Below are 24,949 nucleotides of genomic sequence, written 5' to 3' on the forward strand. Positions count from 1 at the left end.
TTTCTGTATTTTGTTTTAATAATAATAATAATAATTATTATTATTATTATTATTATTATTATTATTGTTGTTGTTGTTGTTGTTGTTGTTGTTATTAATATTAGTTTGGTCTGCATTCATTTTGATTTGTTTTTTATTTATGTTTATTTGTATTTGTAGTTTTTTTAAATTCTTGATTTATTTCTAATATTTTCAATGAATTGATCTAGTTTTTAGTTTGTACTTTTATTTAGGCCGGTCTTTATTTATTTTTTAATTATATTCCATTGTTTGTATTTTTTTCTTAATGTATTTACTTTTTCTTTTTTTTTTTTTTCTTTTTTCTTTTCATTATGTTTTTAATTCTTCTTTTATATTTATTCTGAAGCTTTAACCTTGCAGGTCAACTGTGATGACTTCGGTACAGTAGGTGGCAGTATGCAGCTGTACTAACGGATAATGACCCTCCAGAACCTTACAGAAGAAGAAGCTGCGCTGAAATACAAACGAAGAAGAAGTGCTTTATGTCTTCATCCTACAGATCTTTCGGCTCCTTTCCTAATCACTGCGTGCTTTAAACTCGGAATTTGGTTTTTGAGACAGAAATGGAGGAGATGAGCGCCTTTCAGTCGCAGTTGTCTTCCATCATGGAGAAACTTGTGGTTTCCGCTGTAACGGAGATCAACCAGTTGATGCTTGAGTACTGCGCCGTCCTCCGAGTGCAGCTGAGCGGGGAAAAACCGGACAACAGCCAGCCGAGGCTGCACGGATCCTCCACAGACATCACACAGCACGGTGAGTTGGTGTTTAACCATAAACAGTCTGTTTCAATAAACAGCCTTTCTGTCTCTCACTGAGAGTTTTTTATTTTTTTGCAAGAGGATATCAACACAGTAACGTCGTAAATTGTCCCCTCAGCACTCTCTTGGGAAACTACAGCCCTTACCATGCATTACTTGTGTGTGCACATCTTAATCTGAGTCCTAATCTTTTTTTTAATGTGGTCTTATTCTTTCTTTATTTGCTCCATGCTAAACAGTAATTGAAATGTAATTCAACACGGGCTCTAACCCAGTTCTCTAATGAAAGTCCTCATAGTCACATGTTGTCCCTTGTTTTTTTTTTTTTTTTTTTTTTTGGAGGAGTGGGTCATTGTGCCAGACTTGTTGAAAATGTTGCATTTCTTCTAAAAAGCGCTTATCATGGTATTGCAGGAAACGTCGATGCAGGAACACAGCTGGACGCAGAACAGAGGAAGGATGAAGGAGTCACAGAGGAGCAGGAGGAGGTGAGGCTTTCCATTGAGGCAGTTCAGACTTTTTACTGTCATACTCAGTGAATGTTAAATGGAAAATTTGGGGTTAGATATTTTGCTCAAGGACACTGACATGGGAGTACAAGAGCTGGGCCTGGTTTCAAACCCATTTGGCTCCTTTCCCTTGTGTAACTCCCCACTCTCACCCTGTTTCCTGCTCCCCCTGTTGTCCTGTCATCTCCACTTAAACACCCCAAAAATGACTAACCAAAACGTGCTTTGACAGACAAAACATGACAAAAACCTGAAAGAATAACAAATAAACAAAAGAAAGAAAAGGCTGAGAAATTATAACAAGGCAAGAACAAATGACACTAAAGAAGATGAAGAAGACTTAGGGCATTTGAATATATTTTTTTGTTTGTTCTTTTGCACAACTCAGCAGCAGCAATCACCATGTAAAACACTTTAATAAGAAAAGCTACAATAGATGTGGCTGTTCTAGTGCTGTAATGAATATGTTCCCACATTTCACGCCTGTTTTTTTTCTTTGCTGAGAAAAAAAGAGACTCACTGCTGCTACTCTCATATCCCTAAATGATTAAGACCACTTTTGTGCATGCATGTGTATTCTGGGTGCCTCTGGGTACAGTTAAACATGGAGCACTGAGGTTCATTACTAATCTTAAAGCCTTTCCTGTGTGCTGAAGTCAACAGGCCTGCATCACCTCATAGAATAAGAATTTAATCTTGATGACAATTTTGATAAGGTCTTATGAATTGAGGGCAAAATATTAAAAAAAAATGTATAACTGCATTTTATTATTATTATTATTATTATTATTATTATTATTATTATTATTATTATTATTAACCCTTTTAATGCCTTGTATGAGCCCAACAAAACTACAACTAAGTGTAAATATCAGACACAAGGAGCAGCTGATGCTTTCTCCACAAAGTGTAACAGTATGTGAATTATTTATTACGGGATAAGTTGAGTTATTGAAGAACATACTGTTTTCTTTTGTGACACAGCGAGCCTCTGGTTTGGTAGACTGCAAGATAGAACGGACTTCTGTCACATGTGAAGCTCCTCCTGAAGTTCAACCAACCCTGAGAGGTAAGCTTACCTTTTATCACATGGGTGGTTATCATGTAAATGACTCTGATGGCGTCCTCATATTTTTCTTTTCAGTGGCTCCTCCCGCACATTCAGCCACATGCCCTCAGCCCGAAGAGTTTTGTCCACATCCAGCAGGACAGAGGTCACAGTTCTGCAGTGAACTTTCAGAGGAGAGCAAAGATCCACACACTGACTACGACCCATCTGTTGAGATGCAGTGCCGGTTAAGTTTATCACCCCGTGGAACTCAGTTCCCCGAGCTGGAATTTCGTATTAAGAGGGAAGTCGAGAGTCCGGACATACAGACCCAAGATGAAGATTTAAATCTGAGCTTTGAGCTCCAGCAAGGAATTCTGGGTCAGAGTTACACAGACTGTGGAGAATTTCCTTTAGACAGCACCCTGCCTGACACCGAGACACCCTCGTGCTTCAGCACCGTACAACCAACAGAAAACCACCACAAGCAGGAAACGCTAAATATGTCAGAATCCTCCTCCAGTAGGCAGCACGCTGCAGACAGATTAACATCCTGTCACCAGTTTGGTAGGATAAAGCCCATTCAGTACCGGACACCTCAGCGTTTTACCTGTGACTTCTGTGGCAAGGTTTTTCCTTACCTGAGCACGATGAAAGGCCACAGGCTTTCACACACAAGAGAGAGGAGTCACGTGTGTCGTCACTGTGGGAAGTCTTTTATCAGGCGGAGTCACCTAAACCGCCACGAGATGCTGCATGTTGGTGTCAAGCAGTTTACCTGTCAGGTCTGTGGCTGCAGCTTTCCCCGTCGAGCCCTCCTCAGTTCACACATGAGGATTCACAGCATGTGAACGCTGTGCGTTTCTGTGTTCACAGGACTGATGACTGTGTGTGGGAGTGTGTGATCGTCACACTTCATAGCACACAAAGAAGAGTTGAGTATTTTTTTTTTAACAAGAAAAGTATAACATCCTTGTGGAAGTGCAGAATTATTTTTGAATACTGATGAAAAGTATTAACAGGTTCCACATGTATTGAAAGTTGCAGTTTTTTAATAAACCACAAGGGGGCAAAACAATTCTTCAAAGTTAGAACCTGAAGTAAACAGCATTTCCTACTTTACATTCAGTGAGTGGAGATTTTTACTGACACCATGCTTTTTAAACAAACTGATCTGGTTCTGATGCAGGTTTGTTTGATGAAAACGTGATTACGATTGTGATGAATTCTGTTCTAAAAGAATGTTTCTTTAAATCTTTATTCAACTTTGTTTGGGTGAGTCACAAAATAAATCATCAGATGTCTTTCTCAATGATTCCTGCTGTGAGCACATACTGCTAAAATGTTGCTTAAAATGTGTATTTGCCTGACAAAAATGACTGAGGCTCTGTGAATATTCTGATTAAATTAGTTCTTTGTCTCCTTTCAGAATGTCTTGGGAGTCTATTTTCAGAAATGAAAAATGGGGTAATTGCTCCAAGAAAAATAGTCATTTATGAGATGCTCGGTGGAAATTGTGAAATATTTAGACAAAATTATAAGAAACTAGGTTGATTTATGAGATGAGAAATGTTAACTACAAAAAGCTAACACAAATAAAGAGATTAGTTAGATAGTGAGAAACTGGGTCAAAATTAAGAGATAAAAAAGTCAAAATAATGAGATAATTCAGTTGCTGGATTAGTTCTGATATATATCAGAATTTTGAGATATAAATATCAACTATGAGATAAGAAGTCAAAATTGTGGTATATCTAAGAAAAATTGTGGCATAGGTCATAATTATGAGTAACTCAGCTGGACAATGATATGCTAGATTGAAATATAAGATCCAAGGTCAGAATTATGAGGTGCAAAATTGAAATTAAAAGAATCTCAGCCAAAGATATGAAATAAAAAGTAAAACTTGCAAAAAAAATTTTGAGATTTTGAAATACTAATGACATATTATGAGATATAGGTCAGAATTAGATATTTAGATGAAATTTGAGCTCCCAGGTGTACAAAGACATAATTGCATCTTATGATTAGTATCTCCTGGTTTTTGCTTTCTTTATCTCATTATTTTGACTTCGTCTCATATTATTATATTTCTTTTTTCATTTGACCTTTCATCTCAAAAGTTCAGCTTTTTTGACTGTGGCTCCTCATATAATCAAAGTATTTCTGCAGCCAGTGTTTTGTTATGTTTTGTTTCTTTCTTTTTTTTTCTTTTTTTCTTTTTTTTTTTTAGCTATTGTATAGGTAAGATATTCTGTGTATTTAACATTGGTCACATGGAGAAACTCACACCGTCATTATCTTATCTTTTTAACGGCATGAGGAGCTGTGTTGGTTTCATTCTTATAATTATAGTAACTCTATCAGAGTAGCTCATGATTCTTCATGTAGTCCTCCTCCGGTTGTTACTGGGACCTATATGTTGATGTGTTTTCCCGCCCAGTCCACCTGTTGCGCGTGCAGCTGGCTCCGAGTCAGACGGCCCACGCGCAGCTCTGCACAGTCCTCAAACAAACTGGGGCTCGACTGGGAGCGAGACGCATCAGTGTAAACTGCATCAGCCCCAAAACACCTGTAATGGATGTTTGGATCGCCTGGAATTCTCAAGGTAAATTACAAGAAATGTGAATTTAGAAAGTTTTATGCAATTTTTTTTCCAACTTCCCAATCAAGGTAAAAACACGAGCTCTATAAAATGATTACGGAAACTATCCATTAGCAAGCGTTTCTTTCTTTCTTTTTTAAATTTCTTTCAAGACGAAAAACCTTTACAGAACTATAATTTGTGACAGTTTTGTGTCAACAGTTGGCATGTGTCAGTGCGCGTAGATTAAGAGATCTAATCTGGATTACGGTGAGCACAGCCTGGCGATAACCTCTGCCCTGAGCGCGCGCTCATGAGAAAGACAGAAAAAGACGTTTTAGCTTTTATTTATTATTATGCTCTAACTTTTCACCACAGCTTTATACTTCTGCTGGAATATTTTTTTACCACTACTCTTCATAAAGCAAATGTTATTTTACCTGTGGTATTCCAGGTTTGACTGTTTTAATCACATTACTGCGCATGTGTAGTTAAAGAGCTGGTGTGTGTCATCACATCTAGTCTAAAAAGTATGAGGAAGCATAATGTTACCATGGTGCATTTGACAAAGTTAAACTAAAGTTAAAATTATGTCAATGCAGAAGTTAGACATAGGCATCTAATAACCTGTAGGAATGTAACTTGTCCCTAATCAGCTGTGTGTTTTTGTCTTATTTGAGCATCTCTGCCTGTTGGGTTTAGAAAAGATGACTGATCAATGGTGGCTTTTTTCATGTTTTACTACCTTAAAATCAAGAGAAACATCTTGAAATGATCAGTACATGCCGAGCTGCTGGGGTGCACAGATAATGTCAAATACATGAGAGTCACATTCTGCAGCTGCAGTGTGGGCCCCCACAGTGAACACTGTGATCTCCAGCATAGCAGCAGAGGACACAGTTGCTCCATCACGTTCTGTTTGAGGCCATCTGCTTCAAAAATGAGCTGTTGTTAAAAAAAAAACGTACATTAAGGACACAATCTTATCTCAATTCTCTTCTGGCCACACATTAAGAGCCGCTGTGACCCCCATATGTGTGAGTCCACTTAACAGCTTCACTAAAGCCGTCAGATCCTGGATCATCTCATGTTAATGCGTTGATGCTACATGCTCCGTCACATTGTTCTCTTAGGCCTGACACCTGTTTTGTTCCTCTTCTGCATCTTAGAAACTTTAATCCAGAAATCTCCCCGTCTGCCCTGCATTAAGAGGACGTAAAGGAAAAGCGAGAGATTCTTCAGCCTCTTTCCTTGAGGACAGTCACCCTGGAAGTGTAGCAGGAGACGTGCAGCATGCAGGGGTGTGGAGCGGGGTCCAGGCTGCGCTACAGGCTGACCCTGGTCACAGGGATGCTGGAGTGTCTCTGCTTTGCCGGTCTGGTCTTCGGGTTTGCCTCTCTGGTGTTTGTGCTGAAAGCAGATGGTTACTTCAGTGACCTGTGTGTCAGCATCCCAGGCTCCAACAGCACAGGTAGGAGTCAGGTTCAGATGTGATCAGAGGCACAGATACTGTCATTAAAAGTATCTGCACTTTGAGCTCCAGGAAAAGAGTTTGTTTTTGGCCTTGAAATGATTCCCACAACCCCCTGACCATGATATGAGGGGTCTGCTACCCGCCTTGTTGCACTGCTAACTGAGCATGATGTCCAACTTGTTTCTCTTTCAACTATTTTGAAGTATTAATGAGTTGTACAAAAAGACTAGATTGCTCACTTTTCTGACAAGTAAAGAATTATGAACATTTTACTTTGTTTAATCAAATTTAAAGTGAAAGGAAATCTCTCGGCCTTATAACTGTCTTTTGTTTTTTTTACTTCTTGGAAGCCGTTATTATTCTTGACGTGCCATAAAAGACTAATTTAAGGCTATGGAGCTGTGACAAGACCTAAAAGATGTTCAGGGAAATGTTTGCTGAAGAGCAGACATTAAAAATCAGGCAGAAGTGATGTATTCTCTCAGCTTAATAAAGGGCTAAATGTATAAAAACCTGAAGTTGCTGCTGACTCCTCAAAGAGAAACGTACCAAAAGTTCAGTTTACACCCTGTTTTAGCTCAGAGACCACAGGAGTTGTTTTGGTGATAAAATTATTCCAGACTGCCCGGTTCATTGATCCTTAAACTGACATCTTTATCTCTCATTTGGCCATCGCCTCTGTTAAAAATTGACAAATCACCCACTGGCATAACCTCTGAGTGTTTGCAGATATATTCCCACAGAATCACTCAGCAAAGAGCAAAACTGTCATTCAGTTAGAGCCAAGTTTATACGGTTGCGCCCAAAATAAGAACTGTCCAACATCACTTTTCAGATCAACAAACGGCTTTGGGTAGAGATTATATTTCTAAATGGAAAATGATTATATAACAGGTGTAGTAGGGCAATAGAAAACTAACAGACCTGTCAGTTGTGGAGTTCGGTTATTGAGGTTGTTCATTCTGTAAAAAACAGATATGAAACAGGTAAGCTTGATTCAAGAAGGAAGGCAGCAAATGTTGTTTACTCTGGTGACATTATGGTAAATGAGAGTAAAATGAGAGTAAAATGGTTTATGTCTGACACTGTTCAGCAGAACAGCATACTTTGATTCAAAGTTAATTGGAGACTGGAAAACTATAAATGAGGGCAGAACATAGTTTCAAATGGTTGAAGGTGGCAACTAAAACCAGAAGGATGTGGATGAAAGCAGAAAACTACCTATCGAATGAAACAAAGAATTGTCAAAATGGCAAAGACTCAGCCAGTGATCAGCTGCAGGGAGATGAAGGAAGGTCTAAAGTTAGCAGTTAAAGTGAGTGCTGTAACAGTTAATAAACACTGATGTGATGCCAAGCTATCGTCAGGAAGCCCCCTCAAAGTCCCATAGTCACAAAAACAACGTGCGTCTGGTGGTGGCGGAGAGTTTGTCAGATGACCTCCAAATACTGAATTCAGCCACAGTACACTGTGAAGACAGTGAAGCATGGCGGTGCAAGCATCATGGTATGGGGATGTTTCTGTACTATGGTTTGGGCCTGTCTATCTCATACTAGGGATCATGAATCAATTTGAATACGTCAAAATACTTAAAGAGGTCATGTTCCTTAAAGTGATACTCCAGGATGGAACAAGTTGGGTCCTATCACAAGGTTTAGGGCAGAAATTACCCCTACAGCAGTGTTTTTGTGCAGCAGAAGCCCCAGGGCGCTTGCACCAAACACCCCCTCCCTGCTCCTCTGCCGGTTTCCTCTGCACTCAGACGGGGCCATATTTTACTTGACCAAAAACACAAATAAACAGACTCCCAACGAAAAAATCTGATATCTGTCTGCATTCACGCTTTATTTAGAGATTTTTCAGCACATTACTTTCACAAAAAAACACCACTAAATAAGGCTCTAGTTCTCATCGTGTCTCTTCGTCCTGGCACAGACTACCTGCGTTTGTTTATATCTGGCACGCTGTGCGCGCGGACTGATACACTAAGCGTGAGCGCCTCGTAGCCAGCTGTGGCTCTGCAGGGGAGGTAGCACCGTTTTATAACACGATGAGAACTAGAGCCTTATTTAGCGGTGTTTTTGTGTGAAAGTAACGCGCTGAAAATTCTCTAAATAAAGCGTGAATGCAGACCAATATCCCATTTTTTCGGTGGGAGTCCGTTTATTTGTGTTTTTGGTCAAGTAAAATATGGCCCCGTCTGAGTGCAGAGGAAACCAGCAGAGGAGCAGGGAGGGGGTGTTTGGTGTGAGCGCTCTGGGCTTCTGCTGCACAAAAACACTGCTGTAGGGGTAATTTCTGCCCTAAACCTTGTGATAGGACCCAACTTGTTCCATCCCGGAGTATCACTTTAAAGTTGAAGAGGAAATGTTCTTTAAGAGTGTTTTAACAGGACAACGACCCCAAACACAGCAGTAAGCTAGCAGCATCTTGGTTCCAGACAAACAACATTGAAGATATAGAGTGACCAACCCAATCATCGGACCTCAATCTTGCATTTAAAATCAAACAGTCCTAATACCTTTTAAACCACAGAGATAGTGACGTGTCTTTCCTAGAGTGAGGTTCACTCCTGGTCTTCTTGATCTGACTGCGTAATAAATTTGTGGGCAACTTTGAATGAATCCTCAACAATAGAAAAAAAATCACTCAGCGTACAGTGTGTGCCGATAGTGAAATCAGCGTTTTAGACCCAAGCTGTTTTTTGAACCAGGCTGTAAATATGTTTTTAATACTGTAAAAGTTTGTTTTTATGGCTGGGTGTGTACGTGACTCCCGGTCTTTCTGCAGCCAGCCTCAAGCAGATTCTCATAAACAACGACTTTTAGCATAGGCTTAATTTTTACTAACCAGATGTTGCCTCTTGGTCAGCCTAATATTCCCTTTTCTTTCCCTTTTCACTACATGATTAATAACAATTATATATATATATATATATATATATATATATATATATATATATATATATATATATATATATATATATATATATATATATAGATAGATAGATAGATATATATATATATAGATAGATATATATATAGATAGATAGATAGATAGATAGATAGATAGATAGAAGCTTTATTGTCATTGTACATGATACAACAAAATTTCATTTGGCAGCATTTCTCACTAGCAGCAACCAGATAAGAAATAAAGTGCAAAGTTAAGTGTTTACATAAATAGCTTTAATATAAATAGACATAAAATATCAATAAACAAATTGACTGTGCAAGTCCGTTTTTTTTTTGCAGTGAATAAAAGCTATATTAAAGATATTTAGCTTTACTAGCACTATTATTTTAAACACAGCTATACATTTGACTTCAATAGTAATACATAACAGACTTTCAGCACTGACCGTAATATGTGTAATAATTTCCCATGATGCTGTGTGTGTCTGTGTTCCTTTCTATAGACTGTAGCAGACAGGATGAGCAGTTTTCACTGATCTTCACCATCGCCTCGTTTCTTAACAACTTCATCAATATAATCGTTGGCTACCTGTTTGATCGCTTTGGCACTTTGGTGACCAGGCTGCTGGGAATGTGAGTTCATTTAAGCTTCCAGACTCCACCTCCACTACACACCAGAGCCAGAACATACACTGCATATTTAAAGCTTAGCAAGAATTTCAGTCTTATTTGTCGTAAAAACATCTTATTAGACGTCATATGAGCCAAATCCACCTAATAAAATCAGATCAAGAGTATAAAAGCCAAAAATAAGCTTTGTATTGTGTGTAATGAGCAAAAATTAACTGCCAATGTAGTAAAAGAAAATACACTTGAATTATTTTCTGGAAATAAAAGTTTTTTTTCTCAAGAAACTAGACAAAAATTTCCTTTTCTGATTGGCAGATTTTTATTAAGCATTTCAGTCGTCATTCATGTCCGAATATCTTACAATAGGACATTATTCTGGACTTGTCAGATGAATGAGGCTCACATTAAGACTTATAAGATGTTTTTACTAGAAACATGACACAAACACTTACTTAGATTTCAGATTTTACAGCGGTAACACCATCAGTATCATGAAAACACATTTAAGGTTAAACTTGTGTTCAAGTTCAGTTTCTACAGTTTACAGTTTGGGTGAAGGGGTACCAGTTGGGGCTGCAGAGATAACAGCAGGGAGTGTCTAACCCGCACTGAGAGATTACAGTCAAGCAAAGCTCACTTCATTTGACCTCAGATTGTAGAAAAACACTGTGTTTTTGTTGATCAGACCCACAAAAACTGACAACTCACAATGACGGGCGGTTACGAACCCCATGACCCCAGACTTGTCCTCTGTGAACCCCAAACACGTGCCTGCAGGTTTTTTACACAGCTATGTGTGTTATAATGTTAGAAACAGATAAGTCAGTAAGTTTGAGAGCTGCTCTGTCCTGAGACAGTAAGGAATGTAGATCTTTTTAGACTTTAATGTTATACATTGACATTTCGGGTTACTTATTTATTCCACACAGGACACGTGAATGCCTATCTTTAGATAACATGATACAGGTTGTCAGGTTGAAGAGCTCGGTGAAAATGTGCTTTAAAAAAAACCTCTTGATCAAATAAATTACCAGTCAAAAAATCTGCACAAAAAATTAAAATCAAATAAAGTTTATTTGTAACATTTTTTAAAGTAAGAATAACATCTCATTACACTTACCCTTCATTTCTCTTGTTAATTTCTTTAGCAGATTTTTTCTTTACTCTTTACAGCAATGCATCATTTATTTTTCTTAATGTCTTGAAACAAGACATTCTCTGGATTTGTTAGATGAATGTAACTCATATTAAGCACCTTTTTTAATATCAAAAAATTTAAACACTTTCTTAGATATCAGTTTCTGCAGTGTAGATGTTTAAGATATTTTATTTATTTGATAAGAGGTGTTGTTTACATCTTTGTCACCACATTAATGATGGGCTCTTTGACCTGATAACCTGTATCATATTATCCAAAGTTAAGTATTCATGTGAAGTCTAAAAAGACATTTTTTGCTAGAAATATGCCACAAACACTTGCTTAGATTGTATTTTATTATTATTTTATTATTATTAATTATTTTTCATTTTATTATTATTTATTATTTTATTATTATTTATTATGTCTTATTTATTATTTTTCATTTTATTATTAATTTATTTTATTATTATATTTATTTTTATTTAATTATTATTATTCGGCTTGCGTTAGATATTTCTTCCTTTCCTAGTTAACATCACCTTGTCTACATGAATTGTCTGTCAGAACTATTTCACAAAAAAACAAAACTAAACAAAAAAACAAACAAGACAAGGCTTTTGTAGTAAACTTGCAAACTATTCTAGTAGCAATAAATGACAGTTTTCATGCATGTGTTTGTGTTGGTCAGTGCTGCTCTGAATTCAGTCTCTCTTTATGTCCAGATCTTTGTACACGACTGGAACCGTCCTGGTGGCGTCTTCCAGTGCAGGTATGTAATGATCTCACATTAATGGTAGAGATGGCTTTAAGGAGAGGAAAGGTGAACATGTCCTCCTCCTACTCCAAACATCCTTTACTTTTTCCTGAAGTTTGATTTGTCATCATGCTTTTAAATGTAAAGTTTTGAGATATTCTAAATTATTTCAATATTTAATAAATGAATTCTGTCAGTGTACATCAAACAATCATTTCTAACCTTTGAAGTTTAAAGTGCCATTAAACCTTAAGCAGAAGCTATCCCATAGCCATTAATCTTTGTTAAGACATTACAGGCTCTAAATTACCTAGACCAGGCGCAAGCGCAGGCGCACCTGCCCTGCGCCGGCTTTCGCTGCGCGGACAGGGCGTGACCGGCGCACTTTGCAAGTTTCCTGCAGTGCCAAGATAGGCACAGTCAAGGCGCAGAGAGGCGCAGAGGAGCACATAGGAGCACATAGGAGCGCATAGGAGCACATCCACGCCTCCCTTGCGCAAATGGCAGAGAGGGAGGAGAAAAGCCGTGAGTGGGTTTAACACAGCCGAGCGCTGTTTTCACCAATCAAATGAGCGCCTCTCCTCGCCTTTAAATGCGCTGCAACCGAGGCGCAGCGTCTGATTGGTCTGACTGATCCCCAACACAGCAGAAAGTGTGCTGGAAAGACCCGATTTTTTCTTCGTCTTTTCTCTCCCTCTGTATGTATATGCTGGTTCAGACAGTTACATTAAATAGTGATTGCTGTGATTGTTTATTGCATTAAAATGTGCCTGACACTCTGGAAACCTGCCTCTGAGGCTTTGTTGACATGTGCGCACATGTGCGCCTGTCACCAAATTACAGCTGCGGAGGGTGCACTCCACTTTGCGCCGAGAATAGACCAGGTTGGAGCTGGCGAGCTTTCAGCGCACTTTCTGCACTGTTTTTGGCACGAAATTGTCACTGCGCCAACACGAAAATGCTGACACCTCCCCCTGGTGCGCCACCACACTCATCTCTTCGCAGACGGTCTACCAAATTGTCAAATTGGCAGCGCATGGGGGTCACGAAATTAACACTGCGTGGGGTGCACCAGGCTTGCCCGCCCTGCGCTGCACCATGAAATTAGAGCCCTACAGGCGTCCCATTTCTATCATACCACTGACTCTTTACTGCACTTCAGGCACCTTTACAACACACAGAGACAGAGCAGCTTTATGATCAGCTTGTCTCTGCCTCACTCTGGGTCTCTCCTGGAGTTTGCCACATTGACTATCTTCTTCCTCATCCTTGTCTCTGGTTTGTCTTTTGGAGTTTCCAGACCAGGGTTTAAACCAGGGGGCTGAACGGTGGTGCAACGGTTAGCGCTGCAGCCTCACAGCAAGAAGGTCAATTCCCCACCTCGGCCGGTGGGTCTATCTGTGTGGAGTTTGCATGTTCTCCCCGTGCATGCGTGGGTTCTCTCCGGGTACTCCGGCTTCCTCCCACAGTCCAAAAACATGCTCACCAGGTTAATTGGTCACACCAAATTGTCCCTAGGTGTGAGTGTGTATGGTTGTCTGTCTATGTGTCAGCCCTGCGATTGACTGGCGACCAGTCCAGGGTGTACCCTGCCTCTCGCCCAATGATTGCTGGGATAGGCTCCAGCCACCCGCGACCCTAAAACAGGATAAGCGGTACAGAAAATGGATGGATGGATGGGTTTAAACCAGGGGTCTCCTGGTGACGGGGCAGCATTGCTAATGTGCTCCAAAGCTAACCACATGTCAGGAGATAAATGAACACAAAAGGGGTTGTGCTGAAGGTTTGAAAGTATTTTACACACTTTTTCTCAAGAGGAAGCGAAGGCAACCTCACCAAATGTTTGCCCAATTAACCATCTGAAAATCAGATGTTCAGATGAGTGGCTGTTGCAGCTCAGAGCACACAGCAGAGAGAGGGATCTGTGTGTGTGAAGTTAAATTATGGCTATGGGCCAAAGTTGGTGTGAGGCCCCTCTCCTGCCTTTAAAAAAAGGAACTTTTTTGAGCTGAATCACCTGTGAAGCCTCTCCAGGAGTACTGAGAGACAGTTTAAAGACTAAAAACTGCAAATACCCCCTCCTTAAAGAGATTTGACTGTGAGACTAACTTCATATTTTGACCCAAAACTTCAATCTTTTTTTTTTTTTTCATTTAGCTGAGATCTTGGAGTGAGAAGAAAATATGTGAGACCTCAGAAAAGGCTCAGTGTGAGACCAAAGCATGCTGATTCCTCATATATGATGACAGATAAAACATACAACTTTTTGTTTTTGTCTTAACAAACAACCATTTTAGCCAAGGAGACACAAATGAGACACAAACAGGATCTAACAGGATTTAACCCCCTGATTCCTGCTGACACAGACACTTATTGGCATTCATTTAGAGCAAACAGCCAGAGAAACAAATATTGAAATAGTTATAATCTGTGACTACTATCTCTTTTGATTTGGCAAAAGTTTTTGTAGCTCTTAAATTTTTGTCATCACGGCCCAAAGAGTAGGATGAGTCCCCACCAGTTTGTTTTCAAGCATCAACTTAAAGACGGGCCTGAAACGTGTGGTTGTTACAGTTTTTCTCCATTGGTTTGGCTCATGTCTTGAAACAGAAATTACATTCTCTAAATAACATAGACAAACCTCCAAACTACTTTGCAACTGTTCACAAGATAATTGAATTTCTCATTAATTTCACCAAATTGCAAAAGCTTTTGTTTAGTTTTGCTAAAGACAAAGTACAGGTAGCCTATAGTTAGCACAGTTAGCCAAGATTAGCACAATTTTCAAGTGACAACATCTCACTGCTCTAAACTGATTGTTGATTCTCAGTCCAATGGTCAGTTTCTCCAAAACATATCAGCATCATTTCATTACTTGAGCCCCTTCATGCACAATAGTCTGTCCAACTGTCAAAATTAGTCAGCAACATGATAACATGAATACCAGATAAAAATCTCTGGGAACATTTCTCAGGATGACAGGTTCTGTTTGTGATTGTGAAAACACGCTGTGATGTGCATTAGAATCTGTGGACAGACAGACAGCAGCAGGTGATTGGTCAGATAAGGGAGGACGATGGTCAGCAGAGGGAGGGTGAAGACAGCAACCAGTGAAGAAGTGTTAGTTGTGAAACTCCAGCTTTATTGGCAGCACTGTAGGCTACTTTTGGTTTTCCTTTTTTTGTTTGTGTGTTTATATTACAGTATTGGGATTTATACATTTTCTTTGTTCTCTGATTTAGGGAAGTGACTCTTTGTGGGTGAATAATGAAGGTTACAATTTCCTTCGTAGCATGAGAGCAATGTGTGATGTCAAACCTTGGAGGCTGCTCTTACCACAAAATCTTTTTTTTTTTCCCTTTTCTTCAATCCAGTTTTATATTTAATTGTATTCTGTTAGCTAGACAACAAATGAGTAGGTAGAGTAACCACTGTCAATGAAGGACTGGGCTCAGACTGAGAGGTGGACATGAGGGATAGTTCACTGGTCCTCTGCCATAGAAACAAAACATCTAAACATTTTGACTCGCAGTGCTCACACAGAACTAAAGGGACGAGTCATTTGGGGGCACTGACCATCTTGGGAGAGATATGAGCTTTTTGCTGGTGATCCATGGTGTTGTGCTGATTGATCCAGGTTATTTTGGCAAAAGCACCAAGAGTGTTGAGAACATCTGATCTGTTTCAAGAAATGAGCCAAAGCAATTGAGAAGGATCTTTGCATTTATGGTGGCACTGACGTTTTGTATGGAAAAGAAATGTAGGTTTGAAGCGTGAGTGAAGAGTTCTGGGAGAGATGTGCACTTTCGCAAGTGACCTATGGCATTGTGCTGGACTGTAAGTCTGTTTTGCCGAATGATCTTAGAGTTTTGAGAAAATAATTTCTGTTTCAAGAAATTAGCCAAACCAATGGAGAAAAACTATAAAATATTGATTAATTGTTGTGAACGTATTTTTTTTTTACTTCCCTAAATAATATATGTTAGTGGAATAGATCCAAAGAATGATTTCTTATAATGAGAGAAGGATGGTAAACTCTTCTTCTTTCACAGCTATGGCTATCCTGCTTTATCCTGCGCTGTCCTGCCTTGCTGTTGGAGGAGTTCTCTTCCTTCTTACTAACATGCAGGTAAACTGTTTATTGATGTAAAAACATCTGATACAAAACATTCTATATTCCCAGTCTGAGTTTAAATCATAAACTTTCAGTCAGTTATTCTTCTGCCTGTGTGAAAGGTCGGGAACCTGTTCCCTGATCACCGCTCCACCATCATCACCCTCTACAACGGGGCCTTCGACTCTTCCTCAGCCGTGTTCCTCCTCTTCAAGGTAAAAGAGTCAATCAGTGTCAGTGAAGACATTTTAATTTCAAACTCTGGAAATGTCTGGAATGATTTACTAGCTGGGTAGTGTCATAAAACAATAACAGCTCCTCTGGGGCAGTCACTGCACTGCAGGTCACACTCTGTGGTTTATTACTTACCAGACTGACACAGACTGAGACCGACTGCTGCATGAACCACAAAATTGGAACAAACATGCAAATGAAGAGACATATTTCTACTATCAGATAAAGTTTGACTTGTTCTGCTGCTGTTCATGTCTGATTGTTAAATTTATTTAGCTGGCGTAAACACAAAGTGATCCCCCTCTTCTTCCAGGTTTTGTACGAACATGATGTCTCCCTCCGCACTTCCTTCCTCGTCCTGTCCTTCTGCAGCATCATTCACCTGCTCAGGACTTTCGTGCTGCTGCCTCGAACCCACATCCCCTACACTCTGCCTCAGCACTACACCTACGGGTGAGAAACAACTTCTCTGCTCAGAAGCTACTAAGTTTGCTTAGGCTTGATGATGGTTTCAGATCACACAGTGACGTTTGATTCTTTTGACATACAGATGGGAATGTGAAAAGGGGAACACCTACAACGTGGAGCAGCTGGAGAAGACAGGTGAGGATGGCATGGGGGGTTCACAGGAGCCCAGTGGGAAGGACGCCGGGCCCACAGCAGCTGAGGACGGGACAGAGACGGAGAAAAAAGGTACTCATTCATTCATTCGTTGTCGCCATTTCTTTCATTTGTTTGCTCAGAAATAGCTTTCTAAATAAGTCTCAAAACTGCCTTTCTATAAGCCCGTAAAGAAAACACAAAGCGACCAATCAAAGTGCAGCATTTGTATCTCCTTTTTGGTGTTACAGGGTTGCACTGTGTCAAGCAGCTGTGACAGTCAGTTAATATTCAGAAGCCTTTAAAGCCCTTAAACTTTTCACATTTTGTCACATTACAAGCACAAACTAAGATATTTTTTGTTGGGATTTTTTACGGTGATAGACTAACACAACGTAGAGCATAACTGTGAAGTGGAGAAGGAGAATAACACATGGTGTCAAAGATTTTTTTTTACAAAAAAAACAAAAATCTAAAAAGTATGGCGGGCACATGTATTCAGCCTCTGTCACCCCCTAAAATAAAAACCAGAGCAACCAACCACCACCTTCACAGGTCACCTTGTTTTTAAGTAGAGTCCACCTGTGTGTACTTCAATCTGTACAAACACAGCTGATCAGTGAAGGCCTTAGAGGTTTGTTAGTGAACAATGGTGAACATAAGCAGTCGTCATAAAAACCAAGGAACAGAGCAAACAGGTCAGAGATAAAGCTGTGGAGAAATAATAAGAGGAAGATTTGGGCTACTTTTTTAAAAAAAAGATGAAGAGGTGAACAATTGGGTATTTTTATAGGAAGCCAAAAATGAAGAGGTGAATTTTGGGTACTCTAAATGGCACCTTTACATAAAAGGGGAACAATTGGGCTAAGTTAAAGGCCACCCAAAATGAAAAGGTCAATTTGGGGAACTTTGAAGGGGAGTCAGAAACGAAGAGGTCAGTTTAATTTAATGTTAGTAATTTTGACCTCAACTGTAATTTAACTGAAATGTGGAATGCAACACTTAATTGAGAAATATGGTTCACTTATATGATTTAAATAAACTGACCTTCATATTAGAGCTGAGTCATGGTGGGACTACGCTGTTATTGAGCACACAGTTGTAATATCTCACTTTTTTCTCTGTCAGGGTGACAAAAAACATTTGTTTTCTAGAGCATCAGTCAAAAGCATGGAGAGTATCTTCAATACAGCTCTGAATCAATCTTTTTTGTTGTTGTTTTTTTCTCTTTAGTGTTTTTTTCTCTTTTTGTATTTTTTCTCTTTTTTCTTATTTATTTTATTTTTTTAACCCTTTTTCCTCTTTATTGTTTTTTTTCTCTTTTTTGTATTTTTTCATTTTTTTCTTATTTTTGTTTTTTTTAACCTTTTTTCCTCTTTATTTTTTTTTCTCTTTTTTGTATTTTTTCATTTTTTTTTCTTATTTTGTTTTTTTCTCTTTATTTCCTCTTTATTGTTTTTTTCTATTTTTAGTTTTTTTTTCTCTTTTTGTATTTTTTCTCTTTTTTTCTCAATTCGGTTTTTTCTCTTTTTAGTGTTTTTTCTCTTTCTGTTTCTCTTTCTGTTTCTTCTCTATTATTTATTTTTATGCTTTCATTTGTTTTTTTCCCCCTGTTGATTTTCTTTTCTTTTTTCTTTTTGTGTTATTTTCACATGTTGGAAATAAAGCATTCATTCATTCATTCATTCCATCTAGTTGGAGAGCTTACTTCAGAAATCGGGCTCATTACGTTAAAAAAGACTCACGTTTTAGAGAATATAGAAATAGAAAGAGTAAATGAAATAAAATTCCTTGGAGTCATAATTGACTCCAATTTATCCTGGGAGTCACACATACAGTATATCAGAGCCAAAATAGCTAAATCAATTGTGATCTTACACAAAGTGAAACATCTCATAAACCAATCCTCACTATACACCTTGTACTGTTCCTTCATTCTCCTGTACATCACCTACTGCGTGGACGTGTGGGGGAACACATATAAAACAAACTCAGAAACAATATTTAAACTCCAAAAGAAAGCACTAAGAACAGTAAATAACAGCACCAATAGAGAACCATCAAACCCCCTCTTCATCTAAGTGAAAGCACTAAACTTCATGGACTTGGTCAACCTCAAAACACTTCTAATAATGCACAAAGCAAATCAGAATAAACTACCACCAGGCATCCAAAAGTTGTCTCAAAAAAGAGATAATAAACACGGTCTCAGAGGATTTTGCTTTTTCAAAAAACGGCCAGTTGGTACGACCACCAAAAACACACTGTATACCAGTTAAAGGAGTCATTTTGTGGAACAAATGCAGTGAAAAAATGAAAACATCCAGATCACTTTAACAGTTCAAACAGATTTATATAAATCTTTTTCTAAGTAGATACAAGAGTGAGATGAGTGAGTGAACTAATAAAAAATATGTTGTTTGTGTTTTTGTTTTATTGTGGTGCACTTTCTTTTCTTTTGTTTGATTTTCCTACACATGCTTTGACAGATTAGACTATAAATGTGCAAAAACTAAGGGGTAGGACTAGAAAAGTTTCTGACTTAATCCTACACCCTTTTGAACAAGGTATAAAGATCTATGTTATTGGAGTTGTCTCTTTAATTTTTTGTTTGTTTGTTTAAACACATCGTACATCTTATTTATCTCTGTTCTGTTTTATTTTTTCTTTAAACTGTTCAAATAAACAAATAAATGAAACAAATGAATACTTTAAATTCCTGAAGCGAGCACTGAGAGGTCACAATGTGTTATTTCTCACAATACTCAGCGTATTACAACATGTATACGAGAGCTAAACAGATAAAAGTTCAGCAGCTGTGAGGCTTCTTGTCTTAACTCAAGCAGAGCAGAGGGGGCGACGGTAAATACACTCTGAGTTAGAAAGTAAAAAGTGAACTGATCTCCCAGATGTATCTTGATGCTATCCTCCTCATACACATCTCTAAGAACTCATCCCTCAGTGAAATATTGATCATTCCTGTTTCATTGAGAACAGTTCTCAGTGGTTTGAGTTTGATTTACATGGGTTTTCCTGAGTTTTGCCAATCTAAAAAGTGAAATTTTTGTTAGTGTTGTCTTTTACTTCATATCTCATTTCCTTCCTGTTTAGTGGAGAGTTTCAGGAGCTGTGTGCTGTCCTGGTTCTTCGTTTTACACCTGCTGTGGCTGTCTGTGATGCAGCTGAGGCATTACCTCTTTATCGGCACGCTCAACCCCAGACTCACCCGGCTATCCAACAATGACCCTGAACTGGGTAACTTCCTATAAAGTCATTGACTGACTGACCTACATACCAACTGTACCATGTACACATAAAGCTCACTCACACTTTTACTGTCATCCCTCACTGTCACAAACAAACCCTTCAACATGTTGGTTTTATCTGTGTCGTTCCATGTCCCCCTCAGTGAGTCAGTACACCAATGCTTTTGCCATGACCCAGGTGTGTGGAGTGCTGTGTGCTCCCTGGAACGGACTCATCATGGACAGACACAAGGGGAAGCCTCTGGCTCCAGGTGAAGAAATCACAAGTCGTAAAAGTACCAGAGCAAAATAAAACGATTTTAATTTAAACATTGGTGCGATTGTTTGACCTTCTTTAGGCGTCACCGAGCAGGAGGCCGACCTGCGCTCCTCTGTTTTATCTCTGTTCCTGACCTGCCTGCAGTGCCTGCTGTTCTCTGTGTGTGCCTCCATCCCTTCCCTCCCCCTCCAGTACCTCACCTTTGTTCTGCAAGTCCTCAACCGCTCCTTTCTTTACGGAGGGACTGCAGCCTTCGTTAGCATCGCGTGAGTAGCTGTCACACAAACACAAACACAAACATGGTTTAAAGAAAAAAGAGTTTTTGTGAATCATTTACACCATTACAAATATTTACTCCAACAACAGCTCTACAGTTTGGGACTAAACTATGTTCATGCTGTGTAATACAGAATTTCTACATGAGTGTGGGAAGAGAATGAAGGATTTTGTCAAAAATATTCTGATGAGTGAAGTCAAGATGTACTTTTGAAAACACACTCTCCCGCAACTTTATGAGGTAGACCTCTTTAATTGCTCTTTAGCCCAAATACCCAATTGTGTCACATGGTGAATATGACCTGCAGAAGTTCAAACTGAGCATCAGTATGGAGAAGAAAAAGGGATTTAAAGGGACATGGTTGTTGGTCTGAGTATTTCAGAAACTGCTGATCTACTGGGATTTTTAACCCACAACCATCTCTAGGGTTTACAGAGAATGGTCCAAAAAGAGAAAATATCCAGTGAGCAGCAGTTCTGTGGGACTAAATGCCTTGTTGATGCCAGAGGTCAGAGGAGAATGGACAGACTGGTTGGAGCTGATAGAAAGGCAACAGTAACTCAAATAACCACTGGTTACAACTGAGGTCTGCAGAACATCATCTCTGAACACACAACGCGTCCAACCTTGAGGCAGATGGGCTACAGCAGCAGAAGACCACACCGGGTGACCCTCCTGTCAGCTAAGAACAGGAAACTGAGGCTACAATTCACACAGCAACACCAAAACTGGACAATAGAAGATTGGAAAAACGTTGTCTGGTCTGATGAGTCTGGATTTCTGCTCCACATTCAGATGGTAGGGTCAGAATTTGGCGTCAGCAACATGAAAGCATGGATCCATCCTGCCTTGTATCAACAGTTCAGGCTGCTGTTGGTGGTGTAATGGTGTGGGGGATACTTTCTTGGCTCACTTTGGGCTCCTTAGTACCAACTGAGCATGGTTTAAAGTCCACAGCCTACCTGAGTATTGTTGCTGACCATGTCCATCCCTTTACGACCACAGTGTACCCATCTTCTGATGGCTACTTCCAGCAGGATAATGCTCCATGTCATAAAGCTGGAATCATCTCAGACTGGTTTCTTCAACATGATAATGAGTTCCCTGTACTCTAATGTCCTCCACAGTCCCCAGATCTCAATCCAATAGAGCACCTTTGGGATGCGGTGGAACAGGAGATTCTCATCATGGATGTTCATATTCAAATCTGCAGCAATTGTGTGATGCTATCATGTCAATATGAACCAAACTCTCTGAGGAATGTTTCCAGTACCTTGTTGAATCTATGCCACCAAAAACTAAGGCAGCTCTAGAGGTCCAACCTGGTAACAGCAAGGTGGACCTAATAATGAGTATATGTAATGTGCAGATACAAAGTGAGTTTACTTCTGTTTTGAGAGAAATGTGTTTGAGTTACGTAAAAAAAGAGTTAGATTAACACTTTTTTCCCCTCTTTCTTAGTTTCCCAGCGCCCCACTTTGGAAAGCTGTACGGCATGGTGATGGCCTTGTCAGCCATTGTCTCTCTGCTGCAGTACCCCTGCTTCGCCCTCATCAAAGGAGCTCTTGGTGGAGACCCCTTTTATGTAAGTGTTCAATTTCCATTCAACACAAAGTGTGTGTGCTCTCATGAAAGGTTCAGTTCTCACATGAGGAGCTAACTCTCTGGGACCCCCTCCACTGTCAGAAGGAAGTGACAAAAAGATATAAATTTAAAAAGACAAACAAAAAAAAAAACAGCGTTTTATTGAGCTAACAATGAGTTTACAACTAAATAAATTTGAAATTGATCAATGGATCTGGATCTCTCTGGACATAATTACACAAAAATAAGTAAACAATCAAACATCACCTGACATCATTTAATGTTTTGTACCGTACCGACTGAAGTAGGCCATCTAGTGTCTTGGAGTGGTAATAGCAATAATTTGAGCCATGGGCTGCATGAAAGTTTTATTTGATTTTCCCATTGGAAAACATTTTTCTGTTAGTATTTGGGCATTTAGAGTTTTGAGTATTGTTTACAGAGACTAACTGTGATATGTTTCTGTGATGAAAGTTGAAACTCTGGTTTGAAACTTGAGTTGTATCAATATATGCTAACCGCTAGCATATAAATGCAATTTCCCATATACCTTAGTATCAAGCTAGCACTATTTTTTTCCCATATTGCTTTTGATATATTAGGAGATGTATAACTTGTTGAATATATTGAATAGAAATCTAGCATTGGAGAGTAATGTACCTTTCTTGATTTATTCAGTTCTTTAGAAAACTTAAAGCGGAAAAACCTGAATCAGAGTTTTCCTGGGGAGAATGTTATCCATCTGCTAAGCTAAGATTGGAAATGAGGAAATGATTTCGATACACCAAACAAAGGTGCTCACCAATACATGTTGTGTTATTGAAAATGTTTTCTTAATGTAACATTATCGAGGAATCAGGTTAACAAAGGTAAACAAAATGCAGAAAAATTGGAAGTGTCCACCCAACGAAGCCTTGAAGGCAACTTTTATCTTGGAATTTTTACTTTATATCCTGAGGTCACTTCCTTCTGACAGTGAAGGAGTGGAGCCTTCACGGGTTGGCTGAGAGTGGAGCCAGCTCTCACTAACAGCCCCCTGATGGCAGATAAGTGTGAAGTCATCTCATACCTTTGTCATTATTTAAATGCGGTGCCTTTTGGGTCATAGAAATGGTAAAATAAAAAAATATTTTTTTTGTTTGTTTTGATGTTTCTTCTTAAAAACATGACTCTAAGCTTTATGAAAAGCATAGAGGTCCATTTCAATCTGATAAATTTATTATATTTTTTAAAGTTTTAAAAATGTATGTCACATTGAATGTGTCCACTGTGTTGTGTCCACTGTGTTAACCAAATAAGGATAACACGGTGGACAATAACATGGTGGACATTTTACAACAAAAATAGATTTTAGCCTAGCTTCATTAGCATTTAAGCCAACAGGATTTTGGATAGCTGACAAGAAATCAACATTTTCACCCAGGAAACTTTTATAATTATGATATTTGATAATTTTCTTCATTAAACTGGGATAAAACGGTGGACATTTCATGATTGAAAAAATTAACAAAATTAACAAAAGAAAAGTGAGTAATCTTACCACTGTTGAATTTCCCTCCTCTTGAATAACATCACTTCAAAAGACTGCATCATGCTGATGTGGGTGGAGCCTTCTTAAAGGTACAGTAACTTAGGATAACACAGTGATACTAAATCCAGGGACAAATATTAAACTGCAATTTTAGACAAAAATATATTTTTTGCTGATGAAATTATCATATATATATATATATATATATATATATATATGTATATATATATATATATATATATATGTATATATATATATATATATATATATATATATATATATATATATATATATATATATATATATATATATATATATATATATATATATATATATATATATATATATATAAAACCCCTTATAGCTGAATAAAATTATCCAGAAATATTTTGGAAAAAATTTCACAACATAATTTTCTTGAATGAAATAGTGGAAAGGACACTGGGGACATGGCAAAATAGCACATTTTTAATTTTTTAAATGGTATTTTAAAAAAATGTTCATGTTTTATGAGTTACATCCTTGTGTTCTTAACAGATAGTTAGTGAAATTTCACAAAAATAAAACATATTTATTTTTAAATTCTATCATTTTCAGAAAATACAGCTAGATTTAGGCTGGGGACACAAAAGGTATCGCATTTGAAGAATGACCAACCTGCTGATGATTGAATACCTGTTGTGATTTGTTCCAGGTGGACATCGCGCTCATCCTCCTCACTCTGCTGGTGTTCAGCCATCCTGCCTACGTCTTCTTCCACTGCAGGAGAGCAGCTCGCAAACGAGGCGACCAAACCCAGACCAAGATTGACAAGGGCACAGTAATGGCCGAGGCCAAGTTGTAGAAGCATGAACAGTCAAGAAGTCGTCCAGAGGCCTTGCTTTGCAGGTTTTCAAAAGACTTATCTATACTAAAGATCATACATTTCTGCTTCCTCATCTTCTTCTCCTTAGCTTTGAGAAAAAAGAAATGTTTTTTACATTTATTACACTGGTCTTATATTTTTATCTTGTTGCCCTGATCAAAGTCCAGATGTTTTTTTTATGTGAAAAGAATTCATGTTTTTAATTATTTTATACTGCATAATAGAAGTCAATATTTTTGCTAAAAGTGTGACTGAAACATTTAATGTATTTTATTTTGTTGAGTTGCTCAGTTTTACGTACGCACATGCAAGATGAAATATTCATAAATGACTGCACATGTATCATTGTATGACCTATAAACAATGCAGTGACCAAACTGTTTCA

The 24,949-nt window shown here is 38.5% G+C and overlaps 2 protein-coding genes across 2 annotated transcripts; both read left to right on the forward strand.

Annotated features, from left to right (window-relative positions):
- Positions 1–474: 474 nt before the first annotated feature.
- On the forward strand, positions 475–3,743 carry LOC141809078 (uncharacterized). The gene is made up of 4 exons (XM_074695903.1): positions 475–774; positions 1,194–1,267; positions 2,273–2,357; positions 2,433–3,743. The coding sequence occupies exons 1-4, from the start codon at positions 585–587 to the stop codon at positions 3,185–3,187; spliced, it is 1,104 nt and encodes a 367-aa protein (XP_074552004.1). The 5' UTR covers positions 475–584; the 3' UTR covers positions 3,188–3,743.
- A 1,072-nt stretch (positions 3,744–4,815) lies between these two features.
- On the forward strand, positions 4,816–24,933 carry LOC141802439 (equilibrative nucleobase transporter 1-like). Its single transcript, XM_074686006.1, has 13 exons — positions 4,816–4,944; positions 6,090–6,391; positions 9,813–9,942; positions 11,803–11,849; positions 15,887–15,963; positions 16,071–16,163; positions 16,496–16,635; positions 16,733–16,875; positions 19,894–20,037; positions 20,192–20,299; positions 20,387–20,573; positions 22,046–22,169; positions 24,394–24,933. Exons 2-13 carry the CDS (start codon positions 6,214–6,216, stop codon positions 24,541–24,543), a joined length of 1,521 nt encoding a protein of 506 aa, XP_074542107.1. The 5' UTR covers positions 4,816–4,944; positions 6,090–6,213; the 3' UTR covers positions 24,544–24,933.
- The last annotated feature ends 16 nt before the right edge of the window (positions 24,934–24,949 follow it).

This window comes from Halichoeres trimaculatus, unplaced genomic scaffold (assembly GCF_033239565.1).
Source record: "Halichoeres trimaculatus isolate MK-OKI-2021-1 unplaced genomic scaffold, fHalTri1.1 fHalTri1_scaffold_2, whole genome shotgun sequence".
Classification (NCBI taxonomy): Eukaryota; Metazoa; Chordata; class Actinopteri; order Labriformes; family Labridae; genus Halichoeres; species Halichoeres trimaculatus.

Excerpts from the sequence above, each read along its gene's own strand:
- LOC141809078 (XM_074695903.1), top strand. The coding sequence starts at position 585 with ATGGAGGAGATGAGCGCCTTTCAGTCGCAGTTGTCTTCCATCATGGAG. Across the intron at positions 775-1,193 it reads CACAGACATCACACAGCACG|GAAACGTCGATGCAGGAACA; the intron begins GTGAGTTGGTGT and ends ATGGTATTGCAG. Across the intron at positions 1,268-2,272 it reads TCACAGAGGAGCAGGAGGAG|CGAGCCTCTGGTTTGGTAGA; the intron begins GTGAGGCTTTCC and ends TTTGTGACACAG.
- LOC141802439 (XM_074686006.1), top strand. The coding sequence starts at position 6,214 with ATGCAGGGGTGTGGAGCGGGGTCCAGGCTGCGCTACAGGCTGACCCTG. Across the intron at positions 15,964-16,070 it reads TCCTTCTTACTAACATGCAG|GTCGGGAACCTGTTCCCTGA; the intron begins GTAAACTGTTTA and ends CCTGTGTGAAAG. Across the intron at positions 20,300-20,386 it reads GGGGAAGCCTCTGGCTCCAG|GCGTCACCGAGCAGGAGGCC; the intron begins GTGAAGAAATCA and ends GACCTTCTTTAG.